Below are 24538 nucleotides of genomic sequence, written 5' to 3' on the forward strand. Positions count from 1 at the left end.
TAAAATTTTCATATCTTTTAATTCATTTCAGATTTTATTACTGTACACAGCTTTTCTTCTGTACTTTATGAAGATTAATTATTACGTAAGGATTTTTTAAAAAATGTCACCTGATCACAGTGGCCATCTTTAGGGCCTCTCTCACTCAGTGAGCATAAAAGTATATACACAGTAGTGTCTGTATAAAACAGATGGCAGCAAGTGAACTTGAAGGTTGATTACAGAAATCCTGAAGTTGGAGAAAGGTACATCAGCAAATTCTATTTCAGTGCTCACCGTCCAGTCAGAGAATGCAATTTTGTCCGTTACTTTACAATTTGCTTGAAGATTTCAATTGCTATCTACCACACATTCTATTTTATAAACAAAGCAATCCCTAATTGGGACGAACAAGTGTGTTTATTGAGGCTTCTATTGCTCACCCACATCCGTGAGGATAACGATGCAATAGATGCATCCAATTTCTTCATATTTCTCCAACCAATGTAATTACTTGACCAAGAGGAAAGGTACACAGTGGCCCCCTTTCCAGGAAAAGGCATGCTGCTGATGGAAAGTGGCCCAGCCAAAAACCTCAACATTTACCCAATGTTGCATAATATGAATATCAAAGTTACAATTTGGAACAGCGATCATCCAGTTCAGTCTATTGCTAGAGCTACTGGACAAATGTTCTCCCATTTGATCATTGGAAATAGCATGTTTAGAACTCCCTGGCCCAGAAATTGCTTAGAATAGAATGGTGAACTCAACTGCGCTCACCATTATTAGTGGCGAAATAGGGGAACAAGTTCAGGCATTCGCACATGTGCTGTTAAACACGGAAATCTGGAACTTGCTCCTCCTAGTTCGCGGCGATATGACAGCTTCAAATTAAAAGGGATATCACCAGCTGGAATCAGTGGAAACAATGGACCAGCATCAACTTGCTCATCTGCCCAGCTGGAAAGTAACTAATATGGCTACAAAACAGGTACACTTAAAAATATCAGGTCTAAACTAAGTTTTAACAGCACGGTAAGTCTTAATGACTGCCAAACAACTAAAAATTAAACTTTTAAAAATGTGGAGTCTCATTACTCCTGATTTTAATAGTATTTGGTCATTACTTTTCCCTTCTGTCTCTTTAATTCCATTATTTCTTACCCTCTTTTTTCGCTGTTTGTAACAATTTTAGTGTTGTCCCTTTCACTGCTTGGATTTTACATTGCAGCCTGCAGAAACCGTTCGCAGCTTGTCAAAAATGCTGCAATCTGATTGGTCGAGGGAAGAGAGTGATCCTCTCGTTTCTCCCATGGGTCCTAGCTTCACTGGACTCTTCTCCGCTTCCTATTAAGAGGAAGTGCACCCAGTAAGTTAGCAGGTTAGTATAAATTTATGGATGGCGAGCAGTTTTGGTTTGCCACTCCAAACAATTTCTCGGCCATATATGTGACTCCAGATTTCTTCATGTGACATATTGCCTCAAAAAAATGTTGAAAAGTGAAACCTGAGAGCACACAACTGCATAACCACATCAAAATAACATTCATGCAAATCCATGAACTTCAGTGACTAAACTACCATATTGAGCCATTTCACAATGTGATAATTTTTCTTTCCAACTCTAAGCAAGGATAGCCCATTTGTCAGAATATGCTGCTCCAAAACCAGCACTTGTTCTGGTTTTGTCACTCGTATGTGATTAATCCAAATTCCACCATCTGTGATCATCTGGTACCTGGAGTGGGAGAAGGAAAAAAGTTATTTTAATGTGGTTTGGATTTTTTTCAGAATCACTCCTTCAGCAACCAATCCACTCCTGTTTCAAAATTACCCCTAACAAAAGAGTTGTCAACAAAATGGCCACTGTACCAAAACCATGTCTGACTGATTTCCTGTTGGAACTAGAGAAATATGGTCAGTGAGATGTTAACCATTCTTACTCAGGAAGACAATACTGCAGTGAGAATTATGGGACTCAATCTGAATATCAGCTTGAGGGGGTTTGAATGGCACATCTGGGACCTAGGTCTAAATCCAGCTCAAACTCTTTGCTGGTTGTAAGGGTGATATAGGGAAGATGAATGAGTTTGGGCAGTCTCAAACCAGTTTCTAGTGAGTGAGAATCACAGCAATAATTGGCCTTAAAAATGGACGGTGTGAAAATGGAAATGCAAAACATTCATGTACAAGCAGTCGCGGATGCTGTTTTGCTGAGACAGAAATATTGCGCTCTTCTATATACTTACATTGAGTGTACAATACAGAAACAGGACATTCGGTCCAACTGGTCTATGCCGGCGTTTAGGCCCCATGAGCCTCCACCCACCCCTCTTCATCTAACCTGATTAGCATATCCTTCTATTCCTTTCTCCTCATGCTTATCTAGTTTCCCTTTAAATGCACCTACGCTATTTGCCTCAACTACTCCTTGTGGTAGCGTGTTCCACATTCTTATCACTCTTTGGGTAAAGAAGTTTCTCCTGAATTACCTATTGGATTTATTAGTGACTATCTTATATTTATGACCTCTAGCTTTGGACTCCCCCACAAGTGAAAACATTTTCTCTATGTCCACCCTATCAAACCCTTTCATTATCTTAAAGATCTCCATCAGGTCACCCCTCAGCCTTCTCTTATCTAGATCCTGTTGAGGCGTTCCTGATAAGCATATCCTCTCAGTTCTGGTATCATCCTTGTGAATCTTTTTAGCACCTTCTACAATGCTTCTATGTCCTTTTTATTATATGGAGACCAAAACTGTGCACAGTACTCCAAGTGTGATCTAACCAAGGTTCTATACAAGTTTAACATAACATCTCTGCTTTTCAAATCTATACCTCTAGAAATGAATCCCAGTGCTTGGTTTGCCTTTTTTTATGGCCTTATTAACCTGTGTCGCTACTTTTAGTGATTTGTGTATCTGTACCCCGAGATCCCTTTATTCCTCTACCCCATTTAGACTCTTAATATCTAAGTGGTACATGGTCTCCTTATTCTTCCTACCAAAATGTACCACCTCACACTTACCTCTCTTGAAATTCATTTGCCAATTACACACCCATTATGCAAGTTTATTAATGTCCTCTTGTATTTTGACGTATTTATTTTTTTAAACTGAGAAACCTAAGTGAAGCGCCATGGCCCATTGTGCACAGCACCATTAAGGTTGAAAAGACTAAATGACAAAGTTAATAATGAAGGATTGGTACGCGGGTGCCTTTGATGAGGTTCTTTGCCCCATCCATTCCTGCCCAAAGGTATTTGCCAACAGGTGAGAAGTAAAGTTCTGCGCAAGAAACATACCCCCTGGGTCCATCTGGAATAGCATTGGCTTTACGACAAAGATCCAGCACCGTTGTGCCTGGTTCAAGCAGATTCTCAGAGAACGGTGCTTCTTTAAACAATTCTTGTAGCTCTTCGTCTGACATAGTCTCTAGGGCATCCGTACTGCTATGATAGAGTGCACTAGTACACCTGAAGAGAAGATGCAAAAAAAAAATTGAACAACAGCAGCAGTAAAATATGGTCTAGCATTTGTTTATGGGGCTGGATGGTGTGGTGAAGGTACTAACTGTTGACCAGGTTGGCAGCCACATAGTTCACAAGAGAAAATTTCTCCTTCCCTGCTGAATTTTCATATGGCTAAATATGTCTACCCCTTACTCAGAGATAAAGCACACCTCCTCATATTGACAACTCAAGTCCTGGTGTGGGATTTGACATGCAACTTTCTGATTCAGAGATGAGATTACTACCAAGAGTCAAGCTGACACTCTTAAAAAAACAAAAACAGAGAACGATATATACAAGATGGGGGAAGTTGAGTGATGAATACTGCCAGGGGAGATTGAATTAAATGGCTTATGAACTAAGACTGTGGAAACCCCTTGCTAACTTATGAAGGATCACCAAGACCACAAACTCAGGACTGTAATATTCACTATGGAAAATACAGAGAACGACAGGTTTGTAGAGGCAATGTAGGATTTTGAGGCCCTCACTGAAGTTGAGCTTGGGGTGTTCCCCGTCCCAGGTTGCCCCTTTCTGTTTGTCCTACCAAACCCCTCTGCCTCTCCACTTCCCTCTCCTCCTTTAAAACCCACCTCTTTGATCAATTTTTTGGCCACCCCTCCTAAAATCACACATCATCATACAACTGAACACGATAAAGGTCCAGGAAATAAGTAGCTAAAAATGTTACATTTGGTCTTGTTTAACATGAAAACACAAAGAAATTAGATAAACGTTATGGGGAAATAGCAGGTTCGTCCCGCGATTATTCCGAGTTACTGTTGAGAATAAGCATAGATGGTGTGGAGCAGTGGGGTATCACTTGTCTAATGCATCCCTCTTGCCTCCTGTTTTATTAAATTCAGTTGTCTTCTGGAAGGAGGTTTCCACGGACTTTGGATAGATCAGCTTCAGTAGAGGCAGACTGCTTCTAGGAGCTTAAGTTGGTGTCAGGGCCCCACGTATTATTGACTCCCTGCAACCACAGGTGTTTATATGTCAAAGTGGTAGGGACAAAGCCTGATGGAACTAAATCTCTTTTCCTAGGGGTTTGATACACAGGTTCTCATTACTCACCTTTTGGCAGACTCTAGTCCTTCTTTGCCATGAACCAATTTTGTGACTTCTGCTGCTAGTCGTTTCTGGGCAATGCGCTTTCCTGGATCTTTTCTGTGGTTGATCATGATGTTTTCAAGCTCAGGAAGTGGGATGAAGGTAAAAAGTTTCAGATACCTAAAGTAATGAAAACTGCTGTTTAGTGAAAGGCAGAAATAATTTAACAGACGTGTATACTTCATAAAGGTAAAATAAAATTACACCTCGTCATTTAGAACACATATTGCTGTAACTGGAAGCAGCCAGGATAGTGGCATGCTACATTGGAGCTCCAAGGGGAGGTGAGTTTGATACCAAACCTCTGAATTCCCAATCTTACCTACATTGCTACGAAGAGGCACAGAATGCAGGTCATTTATCTCTCTGATGGGGGACCGGGAAGAGGAGGCAAGAAAAAAAAGAATGCAGTGATTCTTTTCACCAGGCTACGCTTACATGCTTGTGGACAACTACGAAAGTAAAAGGAGAGCACATATTTTACATATATATATATATATATATATATGTGTGCCTAGATCACGCAGGCTGCTGACCACCTGCTTCCCAAAAAATTCAAACATAGCCCAAGAAAATCAACAAACAACACAATACTGCGGCTGCATTGTGGACAGTTCCTCATCTGCCGATGGCCACTCAAAGCAAGGATAACATGTGTTGCAATTTTATGTTTCAAACAATTATTAAATCAAACAAAAATCATAAAACAAGAGAAGGACATGTCACTGAGGACTAACTGGAACATAGCAGAGGAGGTGGAAGGCAAATCCACCAAGCATGAATTTTATTATTATTGTAATGTTTGGACTCAAAGTGCCAGCATTTAATTGCAATTTCTGAACTGAGAAATCTCTCTTTCAAAATGCACACTACTGTGGCTCTTAATGAATCATGAACGATGGCGGAAGACTGAATGAGCAGAAACTGCAACAGCTCCCAAACGGTGTTCTCACCAGACCAGGAAATTATTGGATGACACTGGAACCTCTCTTTACTGAACAGGATTGTTTGAAATATTGGGTACTAAAATTTATGTTTGTGTTTTAAGAATGATACTCAACTATGAATAAAAGGTCACTTTTAAAAAATATATAAAAGTATGAAAAGGAGCATAGGAAGAGAGAAGACATGGTGCAATCATGCAAACCACTGACCCACCAACCCACCTCCTAACCACATAATCTCCAGGGAGAAGCAAAAAAACTGGCAACTTTGTAAGGAACGCTGAACACTCAGTTAATAAATTGTATTGCATGTTGGATCAGATCATGCGAACACAGAAATTAAAAACAATCACAAAAGTAAGGAGAAAGAACTTGCCTTTCTATATGTGAGTCCGGTTGCCTGACAAAATACTGGTACAGTTCAAAGGGTGAAGTCTTGTTTCTGTTCAACCACACTGCATTTCCTGCAGTTTTTCCCAGTTTATCTCCTGATGCACTGGTCACAAGTGGCACCATGATGCCATAGACATCTTGCCCAGTTTCCCTACAGATTCATAAGTTTTTTTTAAACAAAAATCACAAAAAAAACTCGATATATGCAGAAAACAAAGATGCACAATTCCAAAAATACGAGACATTTAGATACTTGCAAATAATACACTTAAAGAGGGTGTTTTGTTTACTTATGAATAAATTCGTATCCAGTCATCATGTTGCCCAGTTGATCTGTCCCTCCTAGTTGGATCCTGCAGTCATGATGTTGATTTAAATAATAGAAATCGTATGCTTGGAACATCTGGTAAGTGAATTCTGTCAAACTCATGCCCTCGGGGCTCTTGAGTCGGGACTGCACGCTGTGTCTGCTCAGCATGGTGCCCATGCGAAAATGCCTACCCACCGTGTCCATGAAACCCACCACATCCTTACCCTCGTACCAGGACGAGTTATTGACTATGCTGACCGGTCCCAAGGTGGCTGCCTCGGCGTCGCTGCAGAAACAGAGACGGTGGTTGCGGAATACGCTGAGGATCCCCTCCCGGATGCCCCGGGCGTTCTCCTGCACCGCGCTCAGGCTCACAGGCTCCCGCTCGCTGCACCTGCCGCTTGGGTCACCCAGGCGAGCCGTGGCTTCCCCCAGTAGCACCAGGACACGGTGACCGGCCCGCTGGAAGTGCAGCAGCCCGATGAGGGTGAGCAGGTTGCCGACGTGCAGGCTGTCGGCGGTGGGATCAAAGCCGCAGTAAAGGGTCTGGACACCGGACTCGAGCAGTTGGTGCAGATCGCCGGCCTTCGGGAAGATGTCCTTGAAGATGCCTCGCTGGTGAAGCTGCAGCACGTCCCAGCGGCTCTTACATCGGCTCCGGACTCGGACCGCAGCCCTTCCCGGAGCCGAAAGAAACGCTCTCGGCCTCTGTAATAAACACAAGAGCGGCGCTCTCCGCACCATGGGCGCCGCCATCTTAGCAGGCTCCAGGCGCATTGTGGGAATCGGTGACGTGCGAAAGGAGACCCGGATGTTCCCTCCCTATAGTAAATTCTGCCCCAGGGCCCTGTGAAAGGTCAATTATAAATTATCATCTAAACACAAGCTGCTCCAGGGTGGCCTGGTATGGTTGAGGCTTTCTCCAACCGGTGGGCACCACAGGGACTGGTGTGCATAATAGGCATGGACAATAACATTATGATTTAATTGAGTTTCTTTTTATTGATCTGTTGGGATGATGGTGGCCCCAGTGTCATCAAAAAATTCACCTGAGGAAGGAGGAAGCCTCCGAAAGCTTGTGAATTTCAAATAAAATTGCTGGACTATAACTTGGTGTTGTAAAATTGTTTACAATTGTCAACCCCAGTCCATCACCGGCATCTCCACATCATCAAAAAATGGGACACGTTTATACCTAACCCCCCCCCTCCCTTTAAAAAAAACTGCTGCAAGTACTGGGCAGTCCAGTTAAGATTTCCTTTCACACGAACACAGTTCTGCTGTGCTAAAGTTTACTTCTTTAACTCACTTCATTTTTTTCACTAACACAAACAGTTGACACCTGCCTTACGGTTGTCAACTCTGGTTGGAGGCATTCCTGGAGGTTTGATCACGTGACAGTCTGACCACGTGATGCCCGATCACGTGACATCTACAACTGTTATTGCGTTTACCTTCTAAAGGTTGGGTCCCCTGTAGCTGAGTATTTTTACTGATGGTTTTGCGCCAGCAGCTAATGTGTGAGAAATTTCAAGAAACAGGAGGCCTCCCGTGAGCGGGCGAAGAGGGCAAACCAAGGAACCCCACCCACTTCCATTTCCGAGGCATCCCGCATTTAAGAGCACCCCCCCCCCAAATTGCCGAGACTCCCCGTATGCTGACTCTCCAGCCCCCTTCCAACTGCACTCCACGTGGTCGCGACTCTACAGGTGACATCACTGAGCCAGAGGTTTCTCCAACAGCAGCCGGTGATTTCAGGGTTGGGGCAGCGCTCGGGGGAGGAACCCTAGATTCCGGGAAACTCCCGATCATTCTGGGAGGATTGGGAATCTTAACCTGTCTGGGTGTTTCTAAAAGTATCAGTCTCTGTTTTATGACATGAAGTCATCAAGGTTTTCAATGAAAATTCATCAGTAACAAAGCAGAGCTGAAGCCCTGATGCCACCACTTGCTTACACTTCATCCAACCACCACTCTTTTAAACTTTGCCAATGATGGCAAGGCAACTTGTTTTTAAAAATAAATGTATCCACACAGAAAGTTTGCATTCTCAGAAAAGCTTTCAGGAGTGTTACTGCGCAGGGGAATAATACATTGGGCTGGAAATTGCTCCAAGCGCGAACCAGCAGTGGTTCGAATTCGTTTTGGCAGCAACTTCCTTGAACTGTGAGTTCAAATAACATCAGTGTTCTTTCCTGGGTTGTGTGTGTGGTGAAAGGATTGCTAAGGCCCCACGACCAATCAGCCAAAAGCAAGCCATGCTGTGACAACCAGTAAGTGCAGTTCATTCACAGAGCAAATTAAAATCCCGGATGTGCCCGATAAGGTATTATAAAATGACATTGAAAAACTGAAATAAAGAGAGGATAAGATTAAAAGACTGAGATAAAGAGACAGAAGGAAAAAGTTTTTAAAAAGTTTAATTTTTTAATTAAACATTTTTTTATTAAAATGTCCAAAAACTATTAAAATCAGGAGTAATGAGACTCCACATTTTTAAAAGTTAATTTTTTTGTGCCAGAGAGGTTGTTTGGCTGTCATTAAGACTTACCATGCTGTTATAACTTAGTTTAGACTTAAAGAACTGAGCTTACATGTTTCATGGCGAGATTAGTTCATGTCCAGCTGGGCTGGAGAGCAAGTTGGTGCTGGTCCGTTGATTCCATTGATAGCAGGCAGTGATTTCCGTTTCAGGCAAAGCTGTCAGATCACCGGCAAACCAGAAAGAGCAAGTTCTAGATTTCCACGTTTAACTGCACATGTGCAGTCGCCGGAACTTGCTCTTCGATTTCGCCATTAATAATGGTGAGCGCTGTTAGGCTCAACGTTATTTTAAAAGCAATTTCTGGGCCATAGTGCCTATGTTACTAAACGTAGCTGCATTTTTTAATATGCATGCTGATTTCTCATTATTTGCCTGAAAAGTACAGCTTCTGATATGCAGCTATGGCTTAAGGTCTTGAAATTGGCCATAAACTGTGAGATTATTGCCCATTCCCACAGCGTGGCCGAAGCAAAAAATATACAGGCAAGAGAGATCAGAAAAGTGATCCACCAGTTGAACTTTCTGAACAGAAGTATATGAGACCTGAGAAGCAGTGTCCATACATGTTAGTCTAGAAATCAGGCAAAAGCTGATCAACAGCTTCAAATAAACTGACAACTCCAAAACAGTTCTGAATTAACACAAATAAATGTGAAAGTAAGTAATGACACTGAAGGTGCAGTGGAATGCAGGATCATAACTTAAATTGTGAGTATATCCAACCGTCCTTTAAGTACATGAAAGCCTGAAACAGAATACATGCAATGAAAATGCAAGGTCTATATTCTTGGGAAGAGGATGGCCCCAGAAAATGTTGATTTTTCAACTTTATTTGGTTCATTTTCCAACAATTTGGTATTCTACCTTGAGCATTGGAATCGCAATTTTCAATTAAAATACTGATCTTTTGCTCAATTTTATTGAAAGCTGCTCTATAGTTGCCAATGTTGGGAATTAATAATTCCTTCATATTTTTTAACTATCTACATTCCACCCCCCCGCCCCAGCCCCCCACCATGCACACACACATTCCCCGTGGCAGCAGGTGATCTATTACTGGAAGCAAAAAGTTTTAATTTAAAAATATTCCCTAATAGCAAACAGAGGATTTAAAACAAGTTTAGGAGTGGACCTGCTCTCAGCTACCAGAGTTGCTCCCACCTTCTAAATTTTCTATTTCTCTCTCCCCAGAACACTGGTCCTGCCTTCTCTCTATCCCTCCCCAAAGCATTGCTCTTGTCTTGGCCCTCTCTCTCTGAAACTCCCCATTGTGCAAGGATCCCCACTGACAGCGTACAGCAGTGTCAATCACAGCTTAAGTGCTGCCAGATAGAAGCTCTGTAGTGGTGGCTGGGGGAGAGACCTGATCTGTGTTGATTTTGATCGGCAGATATGGACAGTGGCATGTATGAGGGTTAGGAATATTGCGGATAGCATGAGACCTGAGGTAATTGATTAAAAAAACTCCCAATTTTGCACACCATAAAAGTAGAAAAAGAAACATTTGCAACAACAAATAAAAAGAAAGAACTTGCATTTATATAACATCTTTCATGACTTTAGGACATCCCAAAGCATTTTAAAGCCGATTAAGTATTTTTGAAGTGAGGTCACTGTTGTAATGTAGGAAACATGGCCACCAATTTGTATACAAGGTCTCACAAACAGCATTGAGATAAATGACCAATTAAACAGTTTTAGTGATGTTGGTTGAAGGATAAATAATGTTGGCTAGGACACTGGAAATCTCTAGGCTCTTCTTTGAAAAGTGCCACGGGATCTTTTACATCCATCTGAGAGGGTGGACGGGACCTCGGTTTAACGTTTTCATCCGAAATACAGCACTTCCGACAGTACAGTACTCTACTGGAGTATCAATCGGGATTCTGTCCTGGAGTAGGCTTCTGAATCAGTAGTCCTACATGTCTTGTACTACATGATTCATACTGCAATGCTGTTATACCATGTGACATAGTGGGCTGTTTTTGCACCACAAGATTCAAACCGCATTGACATAGTACTACCTGTCGTGTAAAGCAGTACTATTGTGTTACATATCAACATTCTATTGTTTTGGGCAGAAGACCATTGTTCCATGTAGAATGTTACATGATTACAATGAAGTTTGAAAGATGTCATTGAGGAGATTTGTAATCCTTAACCAACTTTGCTAACAACCTCAGATGGAGCTTGTCATGAGCCCAAAGGTTTGTTTACCTTAAGCTTCCTAAATCTTTCTACAATGCCTTCCCTTGTAATACTGCAGTTTTCATCTGCTCTCTCCTTTATGCTCCTCTCTCAGGTCAGGCATCCTTTCCCAGTTCAGTGGTAAAAACAGTCACAATGATTAGTAATTCTAACACTTCCATGTCCTCAGATACCACCTCCCCACTGCCACTAGTAAATGGCCCAGCATCCACCTTTGAATACTTCCTGAAAACCCATCTATTTGATCTAGCCTTTGGTTGCTTTTCCTAATCTCTCCCTTCCTGGCTTGGTGTATGTTTTCGTTAAGTCTATGTCTGAAGTACCTTTTTGCAATAAAGGTATTATGTAAATGCAAGTTGTTGTCCCACTGTAGCTTTCTCTTGCTTCTGATACACTCAGAGAATGTTTTGTTATTGTCCTTTATATTTTTCACTATGTTCCTTTCATGTTCCCTCTTTGCATCTTTTATCAGTTCCTTGGCCCTCCTCTGCTTGATTTTGTCGCTCTTCTGTTCTTTCCTGCACATTTCAGAAATTTCTATGCCTTTTCTTTCTCCTTAATGTCTTCCATGACTTCCCCTTTGATCCACATGGTTTTACTCTCCTGTTTTGTCCTGAATTTGTTTTTGGGATAAATGGCTCTGTAAGGTAAAAGATAATCTCCAGTCATTTCTGAAGAAACGTTGCAGAAATGATTCCCTTGCACATACTGATCATCTTCACTCTAAGTCTCTGACAATGTCAAGATAATTAACATCCTTCATGATTACAACTGGCTTCAACACGAAACATTATGACCTTTCACAGCAGTACATCCACCTCTGTTTTATTTTGTCATGGCCTCATTAACTTTTCCCCTTTCTATCTTCCTGATCCACCCATAAAGACTCTACCAATTTCCTCTCAGCACCGTATTAACCTTCTGTGATGCACGGTGCCTCCCAATCTCTTTATTTCCTTCTCTATCCTTTTTGAAGTCTGTATAAGCCTGTAGATTTGTTCCCCACTCATGCTCTTTTTTAAGCCCGTTTCATATTGGCTACGAGACCTACTTACCAGAACTGCTAACTCAACCATCTTATTTCTTGTGTGCCTGGCATTCATGTAAATACATCATAGATCATTCCTTGTGTATTCACTTAACTCCTGCCTATTAATTGGCCTATATTGTTATCCCTTCTAATCTGGTTTCCGAATTAAATCCTTCCCAACTGTTTGATTTATTCTATCTGTCAAGATGAATGTGCCTTCTTGGTTTAGGTGAACTCTGTTTCAGTGGTATAGCCCGCCCTTCCCCTTTTCTTCAATCTTTTCCCTACTTCCTGAAATTGCCTTTGCATCACCTCTATTCTATAACTACTTATATCAATAGTTTCCATATGACTCATACTGCAGTTCTATTGTAGTGCTGTTATATCATGTGATTCATACCACAGTGATACTTTATATTGTTGTAATGTTGTATATGATTCATACTGCAATGCTGTTGTACCTTGTGACTTATGCCTTCAGATTATTATATTGGGTTCTATTTCATAGCATTTTACATGGCAAAGGCATATTCTGCAGGTGATGCAGTAAAAGCCAGAAATTTGTGCCAGGGCTTACTGTAGGTGAGCAATAAATATGTAATACATCAACAGTCACCATTTTGCCATATGCAATTCTGGATCATCTGTCCAGTACGGGGTACTATTGGGTAGTCTTTCCTAGTCAGATTCTTTAAAGTATACCATTTTCTTCCACATCAGTTCTCAGGCTGTGCAACATTGAGCCTGGTCACCACCTGCTAGCAGGAATGGTTGCACTGTTGTCCTCTGCAGAGGGTGCCCTGACATGCCAAACAGGACATACCCCCTCACACCTACCTCATGCAGCATGTTCATTTTGTTCCTCATCAAATGGAGTTAATTACTGTACTGCTCAGTCACCTCCTTACAGAATCCACACTGAGTTTCCTTTAACTTCAATTTTGAATGTATCATCTCCCCCTACCTTGCTAAAAGCCAACATATTTCAAAATTAATTTTAAACCTTCATAAAACGCAATATTTGTCCACATAAGGAGCCACATTCCTTTGAACTTGACCTGCTGGCCAGATTCATCCCAAGCCCAAAGCAGCACAGCCAGCTATGAATAATTATTTAAATAAGTTGGTCATGCTAAATTGCAGGCTGTAAGCTCACTGCACTGAGAGCAAGCTTTGCACTAGCAGCTAGGCAGAAATGCCTAAACTTAGCCCTGACTGCAAAATTAGTTACTAGAGGATTGCTACATGGATATAGTTGAAGCTGTGTTGATGGATTGTGGTATTTGTGTAAGGTACTAAATGGACATATACTTAGAGGTTGTGTTACTCTTTCCTAAATCAGAACAGAGAAGCCTAAATAAGTACACATGCCATTTGCATGCATGCCAACCATCAGCATGTCGACATTTACTGAAACAGTGCAGACCTAGCCCAGCTGCTCTTACCACTTAATGGATAGATTTCATGCTGTTGTAAGCTCTAGGCAGGAATTTTCATGAGAACAGAGAATCTTGCCTAGAGTATACAACAGTTTTAATCCCTTCCTTTAAGGCCTAGGAGTTGCACTGAGGAGAGAGACCCACCCAATCCATTAGTGGCAGCACGCAGGTGTGAGCAGCAGAGAGGGGAGAGGAGAAAGTGGGCATAATAGATAGCAAGGAAGGAGAGGAGGGAGTGGATGGTAAGGAAGGGAAGAGGGTGGGGAAAAGAATGCCAGCTTGAACCTGGTTAGATGGAGAAGAATGCAAAGTTGAATGAAGGAGGGAGAGGGAGGAGTCACTATGAGGTGGGAGGGTTGGAGGAGGAGAGAGTCCCTGTAAAAGGGCAGGGAGTTGGGTGGGCTATGGTGTCGGATGGGCTAAGGTGACTGAACTGGGTAGGAGTTGAATGTGGGAGCGTGTTAAGGTAAATTTTGGGTAAGTGATGGCGTGGTGGTCTGTTGAAAATTCAAATGTCACTGTTCAAAGATTTTTTTAAAAAATCAATTATGAAGTGTATACATGGTTAACATAACTAGAATACATAATATTTAATGTAAAAATTGAAGATTTTCCAGGGGAGCCTGGCCCTGGATTCCTTAGAACTGCATCACCAATTTGGTGCTTTCAACATTTAGATTTCCCCGTTTAAGATTAAGTTCTTATATTTTTTTTCCTCATACAAGGAATGTTGGGAATGCCTACAGCTTAAGTTACAAAGCTCATGTAACTCCTTGTTTTCATATGCTTACAGTTAAGCCATTTTTGAGTTGCCAGCTTTTTTGGGGCTGTATCAGCTTTTCTTGGAGAAGTTTTTACTAGTTTTCTAGGGCAGCATGTATGCATTTGGATCAAAGGCCAATGGGTAAAAGCAAATTAAAACCAGATTAGCTGCTACTGCTCCATACGTTACTATCTGCTCTACTGCTTCCAACGTGCAAGAAAATTGAACAGAAAACAATACCACAGACTAGTTAATTAGTTGTTTATAGGAACTTGTTAATGGAAATTAGCTTTAAAAAAATAAAAAAGTACCACCTTCTGAAATTTGATGAAGTGGCTGTGCGGGGGTGTGATCTTACAGGAATACCTAAAGACTAAACGTTATAAAACAGCAATATGTAACTATAAAAGTAGCTTTGAATATTGTGGCACAGCCGGTCATTTTAATTATACAGCCACCTTCATACACATTAAATTTCACTGCATTTCATGAACAGGCACTAAATGAATAACTTAATAAAAGCACTCTAAGCAAATGATTAATAAAAGACATTTGGAAAACAATAGCAGAATTTCACAAAGAACATAGCTTAGTTGGTCTCATTTATATGTTGATAGATGGTGGGAGGTGAGAGCAGAAAATTGTACCCCAAGTTCCCAAACTGAATTTCTCACAATTGTGCCAATAAACTTTTTGTAACTTTTCATACTCTGAAACCCCAGTTTACGTGACAGTCTGGACACATTTCCAGTTGTTCATGTTATAGGAGGTAGGTTGTAAGAAATACTTAATTTTTTTAAAAGTGGCATAGGCATTGTGCAACAGTCCATATTTTCAACAAATGCTTTGTGTGTGTAAAACCTGATATAAAATTAGAAGCAAAACCCATTGGCATTGAGCAAACTAACATGATCTCTAATTTCTCTGCCTTTCTAGATTGTCCGTACAGAACAAGTTGACCAAATGAACATCTGTTCTTCATTTTGATGGGTCATCAAAATACAGTCAATTTTCATACTGTCTTCTAATTTAGCACTAATATGGTTCTTTAATATTAAATATAAATCAGATTTGCACCAGAGGTAGTGTGATGACAGAGAGCATATATCCTTACAACAGTACATCTTATATCTAAAACTATGAATTATTTTTGTGAGTTGGCCTGAAAATCTTTGACAATAATCCAAGTGTCTGAAGGCACTTGACTCCCAAGATAGAGGCAGCCAGTTCAAACACTTGGCAAATTGTTGCTCGAACTCAAAGGCCTTGATTAGGAGAGTTTGATCATCACTGGGCCAATCTGAGGCATTCCTTCTCAGAAAGGAGGGAGAAACAGAACAGAGAAACTAGCTCCCATCACTTCCGGATAGCTGATGATAGACTACCAGTGATCGTGGTCCCTGGGTTCCATTGCCCTGGCTGTAACAGGAAACATACATGATGGCAAATGGTACCATTAGTAAGAATTGAAATTTGAAAACAATTCTGTAATCTGGTGTACCTGTATTAATTCAGTTTAATACTGTACTGATTGGAAATTTAACAAAAAATGTATATACATTAATTTTCTCAAGTGCCAGTTGATAATATTAACAAAACTCTGAAATCATTTTCAATTTAAACTAGACTTAAAAGTGTAGTACCAAAGTTATAGCCAATGTGTGCTAACATGTTCAAATGCTAATACAACTTGAGCAGGCTGCAGGCCAGGTGACAGAACAAAGACCACAGAACAACATTTGAAACAAAAATGTGGAAGAACAAGTCTTGCAAAGTGGAACCACAGACACTTTTCAGAGACATCCCCTGCAATGTGGAGCAAATGGGATTAAAGATTCATAGCATTCACCCACAGAACTGGTAATGTGGAATAAAACGGCAAATAACGTGTACATTTTCTAATTCCGCTGCAAATGAGGATGGTGATTAGTGTGTGATCAGCAGAAAAATTAACTATTTTAAAGTGCTTAGTCTACTGTATGAATTCAACCTAAAACCAGCTATGCTGTAATTTTTGATTTTAATGGAGTGTTAAAATCTCACTATACAGTGCAGCGCCCTGGGACCTGATATTATCTGGCTGACAGGTAGCATCTTACAGTGATGATCCACTGCAGCGGTACTGACTAACTTTTCACCGAGGGTGACAACCCTGAGGACCGACTCGCTCAAAGGACACTCTCAAACCTACCATAAACTCCATTTACTTTTTTTATTTCTCTCTCTTGAGCTGTGTTTCCAATCCAGGCTCCAGCAACATCATACTTGGTGATGGGCTGTGAATTGAGGTGCAAAGATACATGGAAGACTCCTGTGGGCCACAAGTGGTGCCTGGCATGTATGAGTGCCAGGACATCTTAGATAAAACTGTGATTGACATTCCTTCACCAGATAGCAGGTGGGGCGGGGGGGGGGGGAAGAGCTGGGGGCAGAACACCATGACAACTTTATCACTGTATTTTCTGCATGAAGGTAGTGTCATGGGGTGAAATATTGATACGGTGGCACTATCAACAAGAAAAAGTATTTGAAAATAATTTCATTTGTTTGACAAATTCATGATTTCTTTCTTGTGCTACGTGTTGCAAAAATCTAAACTTGTTTATAAAGAATGTGTTTGGATTTCATTCCACATCAAACAGAGGAAACTGGCTCCCATGACAACGTAACTTGCACTGAAGTGCACTGTTGCCTTGCAAAAATACACACAATTATATCCCTTCTACATGATATATGGAATGGTGACAAGTTCCACTTTAAATAGGCAAGTAGTAATATCTGGTTTTGTCAATGAATGCCATTTGGTTGCATGTTCAAATGAAAAATAGAACCCTCAATATCTAGCTCCACACAAAAAAATGCAAATGCTACACTTGAATTAAAGTTGGAGTATCCCTTCTGATCCTTTTACAGGTTTATAAGTTGCACAGGGGGCAGGCACTAACCTACTACCTCGCTGCATAACCCACTGTCCTGCCATCAATCATGCAGTACAATTTCAGACATTTGCTTATATTGCAATACTGGTCAGTGCTCTTGGGAAATTTTTCAGAATGATCTGAAGCTGGATTGTTTTTCAACTCCAACAAATTAAGTCACGAAACTATGCACGCAATAGGGAATGACAAATAGGTAGGAAAGATTGTAAGACAATCAAGGTCAATAGATGGTCATTAACCCACATTGCAAAGCAGTTGAAACCAGAGATTCTGTTTTTCTATTCAGATGCCCATTCTTCATCATAACCAGTGAAAGTCTTGTGTTATGGTTTCACATCACAATGCTTAAATCTGTCATTTGATGTCACTATTTTACAGAAACATTGCTGAGTTTGAGAAGATTATTCACTATTCTGTACATATTTACATAAAATGATTTAAACTGTTACATCACACTTATTTAGGTCATGTTTACCATTACCTGACCCTCTCTGCTAGTGTGTTACTGCCTTTGTCTCTATTCTTTATTTTACACAGAATGAAATCTATACCTGGATAGATACACATTTTTACTTCCCATTTGAAGTTTATTTTCTGATGATTTCCTTATTCAATTTTTGTAATATTTTTTCCCCTCCCATCTTTTGAGGTGACCCCCATATCTCACAATGTACCATTCCCAATCTGTGAGGATGAGTGGTTGACCTACTCCCAGGACACTGGCAATAGCACTGCTGAACTAATTCAAGAGGATTGAGATGTCTCCTCCCTCCTTTTGGTTGTGAATCCCATTTGCCAGGCACCATTTGTCTCAACTGAGAGCAGGGACTCACTATGTTTGAATCATTTTGCAAGAATCATAAAAGTAACCTGCCCTTTCTGTAATGTTGATTCCTGCCAGTGTAATTCAGCATTCCTAACTATCAATGTATATGGCTCCTGTCCACCTTTGATCATTTTACATTTCAAAGTTGGTTAAACTTTTACTGCATTTCCTGATAATTAAACCACCCCATGCACACACATATCCATGATTTCTTTTACTCTGAAGTTAACCTGTAACTGCTACATAGGTGAAGGCAAGGAAGGGATACTGCAGCTTTACTGTAATACAATAATATTACATCAAATTTTTGCCACTGTTTAAAATACAAGGTTAATATCTTTTGGAGGTCATACACAGAAACTAATGGTCTCTAAAGAACTTAGGTTGGTGCTTATAAATCACACCTTCACACTTCATAAATTTTAGATCCTGCAGATTACTGAGAAGCATCTTGAGCACTTCAATTTTACTTCTTGAACAAACAGCAGCTATAAAGATAGAGGAGGACTTTATAATGATGTCACCATCATTTAAACCATATTTAATTGCCCAGTTTTTTTTATATCAGAAGTTGATGCTGGACAGTTTTTATGGATTCCTGGACTCGAGACAGTTGGGGTGAATAGCTTCAAAAATGACTGAATAATGTAGTTTGTTGTTGCTGCAGAATTAGTCCAGGGATGATAAGGGCAACAGATTACAGTGGACATAGATATTTCATTTGAAGAAATGGATTTTACATTTTTTTCATGTAAAATACCACATATGCTTTAGAAATTGTCATTAAGTGGCTTTGGACCCTCAGTGTCAGCTGTCGCTAGCTTGGTCTGCTTCAGACTGGCTGCTAAGTCGCCAAGCAGAGGTGTCATCGCTACAGAGATCATCATCGTTAGTGGGAGTTTCTCCCTTGGCAGCCATGTTGATGATTCTCAGCCATTGTTGTTTCTGATCATCAGAGTCTGCAGCAAAAGTATGGATGAACCGTGACTGTTTAAGTCTAAACACATGAGACACATCAACACCCCGTGGATTGTCTTCTATCGCGTAGCCAAGAAGAGGAATAGTGGCTAGTGCCTTCACATCCTAGAGAAGGAGCAAATAAAAAAGCAAATCATTTTGTCAAATGTATTTCCAAGAAACCATGCATTAGCTTGACTACTGAATAATTGAAAAACCGTTGCAGTGACCTGAACAGTTACATTTTGGGGGAGTTTTTATGCTTATTGAGATGAGAGAATCAGTGTTAGTATTTTTTTCATCCCAGATTTTGTAGTGTGCAGTTTTGTGCTATGGATTTAAAGCCCCCTGACATTATTGGTCCTTACAGCTTGCAGTAGAGAGGGGAGTTTCATCCCATCAGCCTGGGCTGGATTCAAACTCAGGTCCCAAAGAGTTGCTAGCTCACTGGATAGCACCACTTTGTCTCAGAGTTCCCAGAGCTGAAAGGACAGTTAGCTAATTCACTGCACTTCTCCAATTTATCTCTTCCCCCAGGTCCAGGAAGTGAAAGAATTGTTTGCAATTTCTATGCATCATATAGTCCCCATCTTTTGTTGCTTAAACTTCAGCTTGCTTTTGCTATTCACGGGGAATTGCTCTCGCCAAAGTCTGTAGCATAATACATTCAAAAGGACAGAGTGATTTTGGTATTTGGTGTAAATGGTAGGTGGGGTGTATGTAGTGGCTGCCCGAAAGAGTCGGTGAGGGACTCAATCCATTTTGGTTCGGGACCTCATTATAATGTAGTCAATGAGCTTCAAGTGCTAAACATGCCACCCAATAGGTAGCACTGGGCGGGATGGTCGAATGCAGCAGCATCTTAAAAGGGGAGGGGTAGAAGCAATGGGAGGGAAAACAAGCAGCTTAGGTAAATCAAGATTTAAGAGCAGCTGGCATCATTTTTGCAGCAAGTACATTAACTTTGGAAGTCATTAAGACTCAAAACAACAACAACTTGCATTTATATAGCGTCTTTAACATAGTAAAATGTCCCAAGGCGCTTCACAGGAGGGTTATCAAACAAAATTTGACACCGAGTCACATAAGGCGATATTAGGACAGGTTAGGTTTAGTCAAAGAGGTAGTTTTACGAAGCATCTTAAAAGGATGAGATAGAGGTAGAGAAGCGAAAAGGTTTAGGGGGGGGGAAATTCCAGAGCTCAAGGCCTAGGTAGCTAAAGGCATGGCCACCAATGGAGGAGAGCAGAAAATCAGGAATGCCCAAGAGGCCAGTATTGGAGGAATGCATAGATCTCGGAGGGTTGGAGGATGTTACAGAGATAGGGAGGGGTGAGGCCATGGAGGGATTTGAAAAGAAACGTATGAGAATTTTGAAATCGAGGCATTGCTGGATCGGGAACCAACGTAGGTCAGTGAGCTCGGGGGTGATGGGTGAGCGTGACTTGGTGTGAGTTAGGATACGGGCAGCAGAGTTTTGGATGAGCTCAAGTTTACAGAGGGTGCAAGGTGGGAGGCCAGCCAGGACAGCATTGGAATGGTCAAGTCCAGAGGTAGCAAAGGCATGGATGAGGATTTCAGCAGCAGATGAGCTGAGGCAGGGCCGAGATGGGCGATGTTACAGAGATGGAAGTAGGTGGTCTTGGTAATGGAGAGGATATGGAGTTGGAAGCTCAGCTCAGGGTCAAATAGGATGCTAAGATTGCGAACAGTCGGGTTCAGCCTCAGACATTGGTCAGGGAGAGGGATGGAGTTGGTGGCTAGGGAATGGAGTTTGCGGTGGGGACCAAAGACAATAGTTTCGGACTTCCTAATACTTAACTGGAGGAAATTTCTGCTCATCCAATACTGGATGTTCGACAAGCAGCGTGACAAATCAGAGATGGCGTAGGGGTCGAGAGAGTTAGTGGTGAGATAGAGCTGGGTGTCGTCAGCATACATGTGGAACCTGACATCGTGTTTTCAGATGATGTCGCCGAGGGGCGGCATGTAAATGAGAAATAGGAGGGGGCAAGGATAGCTCCTTGCCGGGCTCTAGAGGTGCAGGAGCGGGAAGAGAAGCCATTTCAGGTGATTCTCTGGTTACGACTGGATAGATAGGAATGGAACCAGGTGAGGGCAGTCCCACCCAGCTGGACGACGGAGGAGAGGCGTTGGAGGAGGAAGGTGTGGTCAACCATGACGAAGGCTCTAGACAGGTCGAGAAGGTTGAGGAGGGATCATTTACCACGGTCGAAGTCACATAGGATGTCATTTGTGACTTTGATAAGGACTGTTTCAGTGTTGTGGCAGGGGTGGAAACCTGATTGTAGGGGTTCAAACATGGAGTTGTGGAAAAGATGGGCATGGATTTGGGAGGCGACAACACGTTCAACGACTTGGGAGAGGAAAAGGGAGGTTGGAAATGGGGCAGTAGTTTGCAAGGACAGAGGTTTTTTGAGGAGGGGTTTTTTGAACCCACAAGCAACTGCTGTAAAGTTACATCCCAAACCTCCATCCAGCTTCTCATGACTGCAGCTGAGGATCTCTAATTGTACCGACAATGATTACTACCAGATTTGTACCAGTTTGGTGGATGGAAGCAGGAACCAGTGATAGTCAGATGGGTAAGGACGGAAAAATGGCATGTGTGTCTTAACTGCCTGATCTAGGATATGTACGAGGCTCCTGCCTGTTTTTGGCGGGAGCTCTGACCATCTGGATTGAGGACCCCCGAAACTCAGGATGGATGGAAACTCGATGGTATCTCCATGCTTCTGTTCCATATGCCATTATTGTCTTGCTACCACCCTGTTTTTAGGCTCAAATGGGGCAGTAGGAACACAAAAATCACCTCCAATGTGTTTGCAACTTCACTATGTATAGCATTCACAGGATTTCTTCCCATGTTTTAAAGAATAACTGGTAGGATTCACTGAACTGAATGCACTCTTTCACATTTCAATACCAACTTTTATTGCAACTCTCCCAATCTTTGAGCCTCACTTCCACTTTTGCCTTTCAGCTGTTTGTTAATATCCTTGTACTGTTTGTTAATATCCTTGTACTGTTTTAGTTGCATTAAATATCAAACAAACAGCAAGTTATTTCTTTACTATCAATAAATAGTTTTTATAATGAGCGGACATACTGTGGAATTTCAGTCCCAAAGAACGGAAAAAATCTTCACTATATCAAGATTTCTGCTCCTGTTTACCAGGACTCTCCAGCCAGTCTCCCGCTGTCCCAGACTGTTTCATATACCCGTACTGTGTTTATATCTGGCCCCGTTTGCCCATTATAAATCTGTGATAGTCCCAGCATTTCTTTTCAGTACCAATGTACCATTGTTTTGCTTTCCTAACTAAAATTTCTACTGACAAAAGTCATTACAAAACAGCCTAGTTTGAATTTTGACCAGAACAGTGGCATAACTGCACGATGCAAGATCTTGACTTCAGAATTTAACTGCACTGTTGTGAATGTATAATGTGTACACTCGCCCATTTTTCACTAACTGTCCATTTACTGTTCTGCTGTTTGAGCTGCCTTTCATTTTTTCCAGTTTGATTTCTCAGCCTTTTGAGCTACCAATAGTTTCCTCTTTTTGAATCATTATTTCTGACTGTGGTTATTGATTTCCTATTCAATTTCTCTTTTTTCTGCCTTTGCTCTTTGCCTGTTTGAATTTCCAGTTTTTCTGGCTGTCTGTTTTGTCCTGTTGTATAACATTTCCACAGAAGTATAGAATTTTACAGTACAGAAGGAGACCACTTGGGCCATCGTGCCTGTGCAGGCTCTCTGAATGATCTATCAACTTAGTCCCATTCCTCTGCCCTTTCCCCGTTTCCTTTTTAATTTTTCCTCCCATTTAAAAGTTATTATGGATTCGGCTTCGATTACTGTTTCTGGTACAACATTCCATGTCCTAAAAACACTAAGAATATTTCCCCTAACCTCTCCATTGGTTCGTTTGGTGATGACCTTAAATTTATGAACCTAGAAATTGGGTCGTGCAGCACCTGTTTTTCAGACGCGATGCGGCATACTAAGGCCGTAAAATGACGGGGAGGAGGTGCGTGCAAACATCTGGCCGAAAGTGCGCAGACCACCATAATGGGTGAGGACAAACAAGAAGTGTCCTTTACCAATACCTGAAGCAGACCTTAGGCCCTTTGCACATGAAAGAAAAAGGGCCCAATGCCTGCTTGAGGTCTCTGCTCCAACATTTGCTTGTCCTGAGGCATCTGCACTTCAGGAAACCAGCCCCACAGAATGCCCGCAACAAAGAAGGTAAGTAACGTGCCTGAATATGGAGCCAGAAGCAGCAGAATTGCTCCTCCTGATCCCACATTGAAGGACCCAACTGCTGCTCGGGCCCCGCCCCCGACTCCCCCCACCGCCATCGCCACTGCGCCCGACTTCCCCCTCAATTGCCACCGCTCCAGAATCCCCTCCACCAATCGACACTGCTCCCGACTCCCCCCTCAATTGTTACCACTCCCAACTCCCCCCAATCATCACCGCTCCAGAATCCCCTCCACCAATCGACGCTGCTCCCGACTCCCACCCCATTGCCACTGGTCCCGACTCCCTCGCCACCTCATCACCGCCGTCCTGACCCTCGATCCTTCCCCCCATGTCCTGATACTAAATCTCCTTCCCTCTAGGAGGTGCCGGTTAATCTAAATCATAATTGCTGAAACTCCTTTTGCAGTACCCTAATTCTATTTCTTTCTATGTAATTGGTTCCAACATGAATCACCCTCAAGATAGTTGCTAAGAAGAAAACAAAAGAAGCTGGCATCACACACCTACCCATTTTGCTCCCTATGCGGTAAATACCTGCTTTCCACTAAGTACCTCTCTCTGATGACAAAGATGATCTGAAACTTGCCACAGCGGGAATCCCAAGTAAGAATCTGTGTCCTACCTCTCCCTAACACAGCCAAAAATGTTATTATTGTTTAAGATTTAACATTGGTACCTGGGGTGCTCCATACATATAAAGAACCAATCCCTCATTTTTAGGAACCACACACCACACTTTCTGCCAGGGTTTGGTTGGTTTCTCCAGGTAGTGAAGGAAGTTGCAGATGATGCAATTTTCTGAGACCTCAGCTGCCTCAATCTGAAAGGGAGGGGCAAATTTTAAAAAAGCAAATTTAATTGACTACAGTAAGAAACAAGATGCAAATAATATCATACTTAGAAAACCACAGTTCCTACCTCCAGAATTCCTTTCTTTTTTTTATCATCCTTCTCCTCACTGTCAGTTTTCCCTGTTATTATGACATAACAGTCTTTACATACTTTGCTGAGTTTGTTGCTGTCGTATGCAAGGTTTGCTTTGTAATCAGAACACTTCCAGCATACAACCTAGAAAAATAAAAAGACACATTCAAACACTCCCGATGGGTCACACTCGGCTGAAAATTCCATCATCTATGTAGCCTCCTGTTTGTCAGAAATCTTGATTAAGGTAAGTAATAGCAGGTAAGTACTAAATTTTAATCTTTACATGTATTATTTTTAATATAATTTTTTAAGTTCATCTTTGTGCACCTCTTAGCTTGTTATTTAATTGGCCAGAAACT

The 24538-nt window shown here is 41.6% G+C and overlaps 2 protein-coding genes across 7 annotated transcripts in view; both read right to left on the reverse strand.

Annotated features, from left to right (window-relative positions):
* yars2 (tyrosyl-tRNA synthetase 2, mitochondrial) lies at positions 1 to 7039 on the reverse strand. Its single transcript, XM_067999751.1, has 5 exons — positions 6236 to 7039; positions 5929 to 6096; positions 4573 to 4728; positions 3289 to 3459; positions 1 to 1720 (listed from the first exon to the last, which is right to left on the reverse strand). The coding sequence occupies exons 1-5, from the start codon at positions 7030 to 7032 to the stop codon at positions 1555 to 1557; spliced, it is 1458 nt and encodes a 485-aa protein (XP_067855852.1). The 5' UTR covers positions 7033 to 7039; the 3' UTR covers positions 1 to 1554.
* A 7448-nt stretch (positions 7040 to 14487) lies between these two features.
* LOC137334786 (FYVE, RhoGEF and PH domain-containing protein 4-like) overlaps positions 14488 to 24538 on the reverse strand; it is a 252962-nt gene continuing 242911 nt past the window's right edge. For all 6 annotated transcript variants that reach the window (XM_067999753.1, XM_067999752.1, XM_067999755.1 and 3 more), the window contains 3 exons: positions 24171 to 24320; positions 23929 to 24072; positions 14488 to 19088 (listed from right to left, as the gene is read on the reverse strand). In XM_067999753.1, the coding sequence (XP_067855854.1) occupies positions 18813 to 19088; positions 23929 to 24072; positions 24171 to 24320 (570 nt within the window). In that variant the 3' untranslated portion in view covers positions 14488 to 18812. The remainder of the gene's footprint in view (positions 19089 to 23928; positions 24073 to 24170; positions 24321 to 24538) is intronic.

Source organism: Heptranchias perlo, chromosome 18, assembly GCF_035084215.1.
Source record: "Heptranchias perlo isolate sHepPer1 chromosome 18, sHepPer1.hap1, whole genome shotgun sequence".
NCBI classification, from domain to species: Eukaryota; Metazoa; Chordata; class Chondrichthyes; order Hexanchiformes; family Hexanchidae; genus Heptranchias; species Heptranchias perlo.

Excerpts from the sequence above, each read along its gene's own strand:
- yars2 (XM_067999751.1), bottom strand. The coding sequence starts at position 7,032 with ATGCGCCTGGAGCCTGCTAAGATGGCGGCGCCCATGGTGCGGAGAGCG. Across the intron at positions 6,097-6,235 it reads GGATACGAATTTATTCATAA|GGAAACTGGGCAAGATGTCT; the intron begins GTAAACAAAACA and ends ATGAATCTGTAG. Across the intron at positions 1,721-3,288 it reads ATTCCAGATGGACCCAGGGG|GTACCAGATGATCACAGATG; the intron begins GTATGTTTCTTG and ends CTCCCACTCCAG.